The 12,260-nt window shown below is 47.9% G+C and overlaps 1 protein-coding gene across 1 annotated transcript; it reads right to left on the reverse strand.

Annotated features, from left to right (window-relative positions):
* Positions 1-1,658: 1,658 nt before the first annotated feature.
* Positions 1,659-11,536, reverse strand: CLXN (calaxin). Its single transcript, XM_081258726.1, has 6 exons — positions 11,388-11,536; positions 7,172-7,330; positions 6,127-6,231; positions 5,329-5,474; positions 4,955-5,059; positions 1,659-2,272 (listed from the first exon to the last, which is right to left on the reverse strand). The coding sequence occupies exons 1-6, from the start codon at positions 11,443-11,445 to the stop codon at positions 2,213-2,215; spliced, it is 633 nt and encodes a 210-aa protein (XP_081114852.1). The 5' UTR covers positions 11,446-11,536; the 3' UTR covers positions 1,659-2,212.
* Positions 11,537-12,260: the final 724 nt, after the last annotated feature.

Below are 12,260 nucleotides of genomic sequence, written 5' to 3' on the forward strand. Positions count from 1 at the left end.
AGGCAATTGCAGGCTTGGCTTCTCACAAGTGCAATCTTGTTCCCAAAGATATTTGCAGGTTAAGAATGCAGGACTACCAGTTTTCAGTGATAGCTTTCAAATCCTGTAGTTGAAAAACAAAAGGATTGTTTCCCAAACAGAATCTCTCTGTGCTGCGTGGAGGCCACGCAGCCCCCCAGAGGGGCCTCCCAGGGCGCGGGGGTGGGGTGGGCGGGAGGGGAGGGAAGCCCCTCTTAGAGGAGCCAGTGAGAGGAAGGCTGCGTTCAACTCTCCAGGTTATGACCGCTTCCCGCAGCCCGACCCCGCCGCCCCGAGGCAGGCGCAGTGCCGAGCGGGCAGGACGGGCTGAGCCTGGGCGGAGGTCGGCAGTGGGGCCCAGCGCGGAGCACGAGGACACAGGGGTCCTCAGAGGGACGCGGGTACTCGGATGAGCTGCCCTGGAGTCGAGTGACTCCTTGGTGCTAAAGTCCTCTGAGTCACCACAGTGGTGGCATGAAGAGAGGCCGGGACTCTCGAGCAAGGTGCAGGCGGAGGCGGCTGGGGCAGGTCTGGAAGAGGGGCAGGGGGCAGGGCGTGCGCTGAGCTGCCCGGGAGGCTGTGGCTTCTCCCCCAGGTGCTGGCACCCTCTTCAGTTCCACCGCAACTACGGAGAATTGTTTTAAAGGTTTTTTTAGTTTTAAATAAAGTAATAAAACAGGGTTATCCACGTGGAAGTCAATTTGTACCCAACCTACAACAAGACGTTTAGGGACAGACGCAAAGCATTAGTTCTTTGCATCAGGAGTTCAAATCACCGTCAGTCAGGGCCCACGCGTTGGCAAAGAAGTTAAAAGACGGTGCGGCACAGGGACGGGGTCTGCGTTGGCCCAGCCGGCCTTCCCGGAGAGTGTGAGGTCACATGCGCTGGAAATCTCAAAATGATGCAGGCCTGAAAGCCAGCATTCCTACTTCTACAAAGTTACCCCAAGTAAGTAAGCGATGATGCATGTGAAGAGATTTATCTACAAGGCCAGTTCATTTCGGGAAGTATTTGTAACAGCAAAAATATGGGAATATCCAAATGCGAACGGCAGGGAAAGAGCCTCACAAGCCCTTCTCTCTCAAGCTGCCACCTGATGCCCAGGGGCACCCGCTGGAGAGTGGGGGGCAGGGGGAAGGCAGGGCTGTCTTCAGGGCTTCCTGGCCAGTGGGCGCAGAGTGATGTGACCCCAGACGAGGGGCTGCACAAGGGGAGTCCCAGGTGTGGGGGGAATGCACTGAGGGGCAGGGCGGGGGATGGGGACCAAGAATGGGGTCCAGGTGGAGACACAGCAGAGCCAGGCAGAGAGGGAGCTCCGCATGTGCCGGCAAGGGAGGCACCCGGCTGACTCCAGAGGGAAGCTGAGAGCTGCACCCAGGCCTCGGCCCTCAGATCCAGGGAAGAGCACGTCCCGCCTCCGCCCACCCACAGATGGGTTCGCCTCCTGGTGTCTCGTGGTACTGTCCATCCCTGATGTTTACCCAGGGCCGCTCTGGGCAGCGGGCTGTGCCCTCAGACGCCTCCAACAGTAGCACAGATCGTATGAAGACAGGTTCCGTGTCTCTGAATCTCCCTCAGGGCCCAGCAGAAAGACGTTTCAATGCTAAATGCCAGAATCATTGTGCTCTGGATGCCATCTTGATTATTTACTGCTCCAAAGGAAATTCAGTAGTTTCGGTGATTTTTTTATTTAACATCTTTATTGGAGTATAATTGCTTTACAATGGTGTGTTAGTTTCTGCTTTATAACAAAGTGAATCAGCTATATGCATACATATATCCCCGTGGGATAGGGAGGGTGGGAGGAAGAGACAAGAGTTTCAGTGATTTTTAAACATGTGCCCAGCATCTTTCTGACGTGAGGAAAATAACTCATGATGATATAGTCTCTCTATTCATTTCATTCATACAAACATTTTATGACAGTTATGTGTCAACAGACAGTCTAGGTGATAACCTGTCTCTGCAGTGTTCACTCATCTGGCCAAACCCAACCACAGCTAATAAGGAACTCCTTGTCTTCGTCTAGCTTAGTGGCATCTTACACCAAAGTTGAATGATATATGTCAGTCAGCCCTGACCCCTCTCACCAAACACGCAATTCACCATCACCTTCTGAGCTAAGCAGGAAAAATACACAACACGGATGAGCCTCTTTTTCTACTCACTTGAGACAACAAGACATTTAGGAATTCACACCTCATTGAATTCATTTGGATCTTTGAATACTTGGGCTTCAAATTCTTTCTGGCTCTGCAAAATGAAAGTGCTCAAATTAGTACAGACTTTCAAAAAAATAAACAAAAAATGTTCCTTAGGCCTCCTAACATCCGAAGAGACAGGCAGTGACCGAGGAGGAGTGGCGTCGGGGACCTGGGGGGGCTGCGTGTTCACCCGCAGGCGCGGACTCCGCTCCAGCCCAGCGCTGGTTCTGGGCCCGCAGGGTGGGCGAGACCACATGGCCTGGCTCCCAGGAGCCCCCGCCATGAGCTTAGGCTCTTGGCCAGAAGCTGGGAGCTCAGCTCACTGCAGTGGGGGCTGCAGGAGTGCGTGCGCGTCGGGGGTCCAGGGGGCTCAGCACGGCGAGGGAGATGCCTCCTGGAGCGGGAGGCTCTGGACGGAGAGCTGGGGGTGGGGGAGGGACGAGGTCGAGTAAGACAAGAACCCAAGGGCCTACCACCTGGGCTTTCTCAACAAGGCGGGGGTGACCTCGGCAAGAGCTGTTGCAAGAGGGGGCGGGAAGAAGCGATGGTCGTGTAGGTCATAAATATGGACAATTCGTCCAAGATGCTTGGCTGTGACAAAACAAGCCTTGGACAGGAAATGAAAGCAGGTGTGGAATTAGGGGAAGTTCTCTCCTTTTCTTCCCTCCCTCCCTCCATTCCTTCCCTTTTGTTTGTCAGATGTGACAGGTTTAGGTCTTTAAATTCTGGTGGGAAGGTTTTAGTAGTGAGGAAGGAGGTTGAAGATGTAGGGTAAAGATGAAGGTAAATGATAGAGTTTCTGAGGAGATGGAAGGACATAGATCCAGGACTCTCCATCAGGCACTTCTGAGATCTCTCCAACCACCCACCCACCCATCTATCCACCTGTCCATCCACCCGTCCACCCATCCACCCATCCATCCACCCATCCACCTGTCCACCCATCTACCCATGCACCCACCCACACATCCATCCACCCACCCATCCATCCACCCATCCATCCATCCATCCATCCATCCATCCATCCATCCATCCATCCATCCACTCAACATTTACTAGGGACCCACCATGTGCTACACAGTACATGTGAGGAAATATGGTGAAAACCCTCCAAGTTCCTGCCTTAGGGACCTACATCTACACGTCGAGACAGACAATAGTGAGTAAATACGTTCTGTGTGATGATAAGAACTATGAAGAAAAGGAAGCAGGGTCGGGGATGGAGGAGAAGTGAAGATGACCAACAGCCTCTGAGCAGAGACTGAACGAGGCGAGGTCTGGGGGAAACGTTCTGGGCAGCGGTCACGGTGAGCACAAGGGCACCAGGGAGGCAGGGTAGGTGGCCGGGGGGGCTCCAGGGGAAGAGAGGACAGGACACAGCAGGAGACGTGGCTGGAAAGAGAGAAAGGGGCCTCGTGCAGACTTCAGGGCCCACTGGGGAGGGGCTCGAGCCCAAGAAGGGCATGAGAGCCTTTGTGTTCTTACATGTACTGGATATTGTGGAGGACAGTCAGTAGGGGAACAGCAGTGGAAGCATGACCTGGGCTGGGTGACTGATGACAGCGACTTGATGGAGGCTGGTGGCCAACAGACGTGGGAGAAGAGATTATATTCAAGGGCTTATTTTGAAAGAGTAGCGGAAAGTGTTACAAGAGAGAGGTTAAGGATGACTCCTAGGGTTTTGACTGAACACCTGAGTGTGTGGGGTGTCACTTACTGAGTTAGGGGAGGCTGGGGGAGGGGCAAGTTTGGGGGGAAATCCAGAGTTTATTGAGATCATCTACTCTGTATGTTAAGAAGGCAGCTGGAGAGACAGACTGGAGATTGGGGTGGGTGGGTATAGGGTAATATCTATATATCGCATCACTCCATCTGCCTAAAATCTTCCAACAACTCCTCACGACCTTCAAGAAAAACCAGCTCCGAGCTCCACGGACGTGGCCCTCTGTGTCTTCCAGCCTCATCACCAGTCTCGTGACCCCAGAGGCTCTTCTAATACAGGTTCCTTTGTATCCCCCCCACTTCCCTCGCTCATGCATGTCATTCTCTCTGCTTGGGCCCTTCTCCCCCTTGTGCATCTGGCCGACCGCTGTGTCCGCAAAGACCCAGGGACACTTCCTTGTCCCTCCAGTGATCGCCCCATCTCCCTGCAGCCGGTTTCCATGCTCCTTCTTGACTACACATACCTCCCTGAGCTCCAGCACCAGGGCCCCGGTGAACTAGGACAAGTTGCCTAAACCCTCCTGGCCTCGGTTTCCTCATTTGTACAATGACGACAATAGTACTGCCTACTTCATAAGGTTGTCAGGCGATGGAGTGAAACCACACAGGCACAGCGCTTTTGGCACTGCTGGCAGAGATGGAGCATTGCTCCAGGCACTAACTAGTGTAATAATAACGGTTATCACACTGTTGTGTGATTAGTTTCATGTTGGCTTTTCCCTGCTCTTGAGTGCAGCCCTGGAGCTTTTCATCCGGGTTTCTGGCCCACATTACGCTTCAATAATCGTTTCTTACAGGAAAAAACAAGTCAGTGAATGAAAAAGTCGCACCTGGCTACACTAGTACAATGACATGAACCAGCCCCTTTTCCTAGGCGGCCTTTCTCTTTTTAGAAGCTGTTCTCTGCGGGCGAACGTGAGTCATCTGACCACTTGCCAAACCAAGAAGTCCTGGGCTGTGGCTCCTACATGACATTTTGGTCACTGTTCTGTGAACGTAGTGCCGTTACCTTTGGGTCAGGAAGACACGGTCCAAACGCTTCCAGCAGAAGAGTCTCCTCCCTCACAGCCTGTTCATAGTCTGCGAAGGACAGCTTCCCGTCGTGGTCGTGGTCCTGGGGGCGACCGGCCACACCGCAGTTAACATGGAAAACACAACACAAACACACACTGTCTTCTCATGGCCCAGTGTTCACAAAGAAGACGTCAGAAAAGTATGAGGCTAAGTACTGAAATTGAAAGAAACTGTCATATTATGATAAAGGAGCACAGTCCGAGTGCTGTCTTTCACCAGGCAGGAAACTGAGAGTTACTCTAATCTGAATTCTTATTTCTACCCCATATCTGTGGATTTCACGAGAAAACTCTAAATTACCCATCGTACCATTTTCTTCAGGATTATTTCCACCAAGTCTTTGATTCCTTCGTCCTCCTCGGACGGCTGCTTCAGGAGGTTATTCTTCAGCATGTGGAACATCTCCTCCTTCGAGATGAAGCCGTCGCCGTTCAAGTCAAACACGTCAAAGCAATCTTCAAGAAAGAAGTACGAATGTGCTGCGGCCAGGAAGGCAGCCTTGGCTCTGATGGTGTTCAAGGCCCAGGGCGCCAGTGGTGTTTTTATCAAGCCTCGGGCCTCAGTGCAATCAATTCCCCTAATAAACGCCTGATGTCTGCTTACTGAATAGACTCAACAATCCTCAGAAAGTTTCCTACACTTAGCTTCAAAGAGCAGGCCAAGGGACGACAACTTACCATTCTCATCGTGAAAGCCTTGGAAAACGGATTGAAATGTGCCTCTTAAACAGAGTTCATTGGGATGAATTAGGAATTAGCTAAGAATCAGAAACTCGAATCGATGCTGTATGATGACAATTTGAGTAACAAAATATGTACAACACTTAATACCTAAACACATGTGTACGTGGTCAGCATGTGCACTACACGCCTGTGTGGTCTTGCTTGGCATGGATTCCGCCTCAGAATTTCTTGAGTTGCCTTTTTATTAATTTTTTTCAACCCTTATTATTGACCTGAACTTGCTCCATAAAAGAGGCTGATGGGAATTCACACCAAGCAAACAGCAGACAAACCCAGCCACTGGCTGGGCTGGAGGACATTGATTTACATTCTTCAGATGTACTTATCATAACGTATAAACCAATAGGATAAGATGAAGTCTTACATTTCATTTTTTCTTCCAGAGTTCCTCGAAGAAACACTGATAATCCATAAACCCACTCTGATACAGTTATGCAACCATCATTGTCTTTGTCAAACCCTCGGAATACTAAAAAAAAAAGAGAGAAGTGAAATATGACACTTGTGCTGCGTTTCTATTCTCAGTGATGGACCCGCACGGGCACTACACACTTTTGAAATTTAGGCAAAACTTCACGACCATATGGTCCCATGTACTCATTTGATAAAGGAGGAAACTAAGATGTCATAACATTGGAAAACTCTTTTACTTAAGCTTTCACATTTTCCCTTATACTTTGTGGGAACAAGTAAATTCTGAATATCTAAATACATGAATCAACAATGAACATATACACATATAGGGACATTAAATTTGTTGATATATGAACATAAAACATATAATTTTATATTTTGTTACCCAAGAAAAGTACTGCTATTACATGATAGATAAGATTATATCTTTTTTGTGTGTGTGTGTGGTACACGGGCCTCTCACTGTTGTGGCCTCTCCCGTTGTGGAGCACAGGCTCCAGACGCACAGGCTCAGTGGCCATGGCTCACGGGCCCAGCCGCTCCGCGGCATGTGGGATCCTCCCGGACGGGGGCACGAACCCGCGTCCCCTGCATCGGCAGGCGGAGTCTCAACTACTGCGCCACCAGGGAAGCCCTATATCTTAATTTTTATTGGAATACTCTTGATGATGTAAGGAAATTTAAATGTCCTTTTAAAACTATTATTTATTATTCTATTTACTAAGTAGAAATCTAAATAGTTTTGGTTTTCTGATGTAAAGAAAGGAAACCTAGTTATTCAAGTTGACTTTGTCCTCTTCCTAAATACACAAAGAGAGTGGTCTCTATCTTCTTCCCTACCATGCTTCCCTATGAATATAAAAATTAAATTTTTATGTTCAAATGGATTTGGGAACACAGAACATGAAGCTTCCCACCCAGAGTTTGTCCAAACTCCAAACTGATTTTCCCAGTTATTGCTGGATTTGGCCCGTCTAGACACTGACGTCGCTCACCTCTGTCCATGATCATGTCGTCCGTCATCCCAAATGTCAGGTGCAGGATGTTCCGAAAGGCGCTCCGATCCAGCCCGACGACCACGCCCTGCCGCTCTGTCACAACACCCACCACGTGATAGAAAAGAGTGATAAGGCATTTCACTTCCAATTCATTAACTGTGAAAGAATGAAACTGAGATATAACAAAAACGCCTTTGAATCTTTAATGTCCAACCTAAACTTTGCACAAATGAGTTTTGTAGACAAACAACGCTGGAATCATCAATGGGCAGCTGTCAACAGCAGACGATCCTCCTTTGAGATTCGTGACCCTCAGGTTAACAGAGGGTGGTCACTACCCAGAAGTTCCCACTGAAGTAAGGGCAGCAGCCTTCCCTCCAAACAGATGTAGGTGCAGAGTCACATGTAGAAAAAGGACGATAACATTAGCCAGGTCACCTGAATGCGGATTGTGGGGTCTGATTCTAAGAAACCATGGTGATGTTAAAAATGGTAACTTTCCCCCAGCATTTTGATTATAGGCATTCGTAAGATTTACAGTTTAACTTTTCCCTGGAAATAGATACCAGCCTCCCCCAAACCAGGCAATAACTTTCATCTCACATTAGCCTTCGTGAAGCCGTGAGCCAGATTTTGGAAATCAGAGTCGCCTATTTTCCAATAAAGAAGGATTTAAGCATATTCTAGCACCCAGTAAGGTTCTCGCTGTGAGGGATGGAAATTAACAGGCATCCATGCTGCAGCACTTTGGAGGGAGGACTTTTTTGTCTAAAGGGTGTGCACACACATGCATGCTTGCATACACACGACTGCATAGAGGGCGGTGCTGTAAACACTGAGCTAATTGTGTCCCCATCGGCTGTCCAAGGTGTGTAGGTAGAAGGATTAGTGTCTGGCATTAAGAACATAAAGGTGAGTTTAAATATGAAGTAAAGGTGGAAGATGGGGAAAATCTTATTTCAAAACAAGACAAAATTAAGGTCGAGTATTTTTAAAAACCAGGATGGAAGCTGTGTGATTTAAGGGAAAACAGCCCAAAGAAATGGATAAATCCCACCTCAGCTTGCAGGCCAGGATAGGCTTGAGGGCGATTTCCAGTTTGGGGTGCCACAATTTAAGACCAACATTCAAAACGTTGGAAAACAAATGATTTAGTAAATAAATTGATAAATAGTAGAAAATAATGTAATGGCTATAATTTTAAAAAGAGCCTTTACTTGCCACAGAAAACGGTATGAATGGTATGTCACTTCTTCTTCAAAAAATTACACACAGAAATACTACATAATCCAGTGATTCCACTTCTGGGTATTTGCCCCAAAGGATTGAAAGCAGGGACTCTGATACTTGTACACCATTATTCATAGCAGCAGTCGTCACAACAGCCAGAATGTGGGAGCAATCCAGGTGTCCATGGGTGGATGAGTGGATGAATAAGATGTGGTCCATCCATACAATGGACTATGATTCAGCTTTAAAAAGGGAGGAAATTGTGACTCATGCTACAACTTGCCTGACTCTTGACTACATCATGCTGAGTGAAACAAGCCAGATGAAAAAGGACAAATATTATATGATTTCACTTATATGATGTACCCAGAGTGGTGAAATTCATAGAGACAAAAAGTAGACAGTGGGTGCCAGGGGCTGTGGGAGGGAGAAGTGGGGAGCAACAGTTTAGTGGGGACAGAGTCTCAGGTGGAGAGATGAGAAAGTTCTGGACATGGATGGTGGTGACGGCTGCACAATGTGAATGTACTTGGTGCCACTGAGTGGTGCACTGAACATAACTAAAGTGGTAAAGTTTATGTTATGTACATTGAACCACAATAAAAAACTCTAAAAATAAAAAGTGATGTTAATGGTTGGGGAAGAAAAACTTGCATGAAGAATGATGCAGTCTGATCACATATATGAAATGCTAGCTGAGGGGATGCTGATTAGCCATTTTTCCTTCTCAGCTGAAATAAAAATGAAAGAGTATTAGCTTAATTTATTCCCCAAAAGATCCAAGATGGGTAATTTTTCCATAGGAAAAATTCTCTTGCTGAAATGTTTCTTATATCATGCCACAACTAAAAGATCCACGTGCCGCAACTAAGACCCAGCGCAGCCAAATAAATAAATAAATATTGAACAAAAAAAGAATACAATACTAAATGAAATTAAGGAAATTTGAGAATAGATTTTCATCTTTTTGGATTGGTGTAAGTCTGCTGTGCAGATCAGATCTGCAGAATGGTGGATTAACTAGACAACCATTTAAGATACTTTCTTCTTTGATTCTACAAACTCTATCCATTTCATCTTGGTGGGATTATCACCTGGCAACTAAAAGGAAATCTGACTTTAGAAGAAAGGTCCTCTGTTTAAAGAAACTTAAAATTATTATAACGCCCATGATTAGTCACTATTTCTATAGAATTTAACTAGTAATCATCAAGGTTCTTACGGCTCACTTTAAAAATTTTATGTAGGACAAAAATCAAAAGAGTTGACTGGTTTTCTTGCCATGTTTTCACTTATCTTTTCCTTTTATAAATTTATTTTATTTATTTTATTTTTGGCTGCATTGGGTCTTCATTGCTGTGTGCAGGTTTTCTCTAGTTGCAGCGAGCAGGGGCTACTCTTCGTTGCAGTGCACAGGCTTCTCATTTCAGTGGCTTCTCTTGTTGTGGAGCACGGGCTGTAGGTGCGCGGGCTCTAGGTGTGTGGGCTCTAGGTGCGTGGGCTTCAGTAGTCATGGCGCGAGGGCTCAGTAGTTGTGGCTCGCAGGCTCTAGAGCACAGGCTCAGTAGTTGTGGTGCACGGGCTTAGTTGCTCCACATGTGGTATCTTCCCGGACCAGGGCTCAAACCAGTGTCGCCTGCATTGGCAGGCGGATTCTTAACCACTGAGCCACCAGGGAAGCCCTCACTTACCTTTTAATGTGTTCACAGAATATCTGCAATACATTGAAAACTCACTTGAACAGGAACTAAATCAAATTCAGTGTTCGTTGTGTATAGCAGTTATTGCATTGTTTATTTAAAATGTTTACTAGATGTTTAAGATCTGGCCTTTTCCCAGAAATGAAAGTATTTTAAGAAAAACAACAGGACAAAACTCTCATCAGATTATAATAACCCAAATAATATCTTATAGAATGACTTTTTTTAGATGTTTAAGATGCTTATTCACAGCCTAACTTTTATTTCCAGCACCATCCTGACAGGATTTCCTACCACTCATCATATTAGATACTAAGTATGATTAGAAGGCACTAGATCTCATAATCTCTAGAACTACATCAAAACATGTTTGTTCTTTCTTTGCACAGTGGGAGTCGTCTTGGGATTATGGCTTCTATTTTTTTCAAAGGGGCAGTAGTTTTGCAATCAGCACTCAACTTCTAAGATTGCTCATCAGATATCTCCCTCATCTAAGCCATATCCATAGCTTCCTTGCCCACGCAGTCCTGTTTTTCAGTCCGAATATAATTTTAAAGTTACCTGTGAAATTCTAGGACCACTTTTCAGAATATGTGTGAGAGGGGAGCAGATGTCTTCAATAGGTGTCCATCTTGCCACCTGCCAAGTCCAATCCTTTACTTTGCTGGAAAGTTGGGTCTAGAGTTGGGAACAGATTCTTTACCATGTTTTTAGCTTTGTTGAGCTCCTTGGTTTCCAGGCACATTTCCTTGCTCTGAGATACAGGTTTCTGTGCCACTTCACCGTATCTGTCCTAAGGATGTTCAACCACTGATAACCATTTTCCCTTATAGATCTCTTGGTAGTTCCCCAAACTTGGACCTTGTCAGTTGATTTGCTCTAAGAAGAGCTGTTGGTTGGGCTACTTTTCTTGAGTTCGGTGGTTTTTAGTGCTTGTTTTCCACCTGTGTCTGAAGCTAAATCCACATGTGTCTCCAGGGTATATAAATCACGTTTCTATAACATAAGGGTAAGTTAAGAGAAGGTTTGAGAAGCAAGTATGTGCATGTGTGCGGGTACAGCACTAGATACCTGGATACCTGGAAATGCGACTTAAGATCATGGGTGCCGGGGGTGCCCGCCCCAAGGAGTTGATGCTGGTGTTCCCTTCCAGACTTCTCTTTAGGGTCGGGCGTTGAGAGGGCTCCGAATGCGCTCAGGCTCTGCAGGCGGGACACTAGCACCGGGCAGGACAGGACCTGGCCCAGGAGTCTCTGCACACCCGGCACCTGATTCTTACTTACAATGCTTGCAATTTTTAGTTAAGGAGTCCGTCAGCTTCTGAAGCTTCTTGCGGTTCATGCCGGCCGCTCAGGGAACCGGGCCGCGGCCCGTGTCCAGTGGGGCGGCTGCCGGGACCCTCGCGAGGTCTGGGCCTGGGGCTGCCGGCGAGTCTCCCCTGTGCGCGTGCGCAGGTCCTAACACGCCGACGTGGCCATGGCAACGGCTAGGCGGCTGCCGATTGGCTGCCTGGCTGAGGCGGGCGAGGTCCTAACCTGCGGCGTGGCCATGGCAACGCCTGGGCGGCAGCTGATTGGCTCCCGGGCCGGCACTGTCTCCCTGGGAGGGCCGGCCAGGCGCGCTGGGACCGCGTTCCGACTGTGACGTCGGCGGGTGACCCTCCAGGTGTGGCTGGCTCGAGTTCACAGCCCCTTTAATGAGATGCACCGTGAGTCCTCAGGGCTGAATTCTGTGGGCATGTCTTGGGTGGTGAGCGCGACACCAGAGAGGCTTCAGATCCTCAGGGAGGCCTGGGAACTCGGGGGTTGCAGGAATGAGCACGTGTGGTCCAGACGACGGCTTTTCGGGTGCGGGAGGGTGAGGGGCTCGCTCTCAGGTTGCCAGTCCTTTTGCCAGGAGGGAGTCTGCCACAGGATATCTTCAAGTTTTTGGTGATGTTACAGAGAGCAAGAGGCGCTTGGACTAGTTCCCCGCCCCCCCCCCCCATTCATTCTTGAGGTGGGGCTGGAGGCTGTCTGTGGAGTCTGGGGAGAGCCCCTGGCAACTTTTAAGCTGGTTAAAGAGGCAACCTCCCCAATAAAGACGAGCTGACAGCTGACACTAGCTCTGGGGTACAGCCTGACCTTGCTTTTCTGGAAAATATCCCAGTAAAATGG

This window comes from Mesoplodon bidens (assembly GCF_964165515.1).
Source record: "Mesoplodon bidens genome assembly, chromosome: 16".
NCBI classification, from domain to species: domain Eukaryota; kingdom Metazoa; phylum Chordata; class Mammalia; order Artiodactyla; family Ziphiidae; genus Mesoplodon; species Mesoplodon bidens.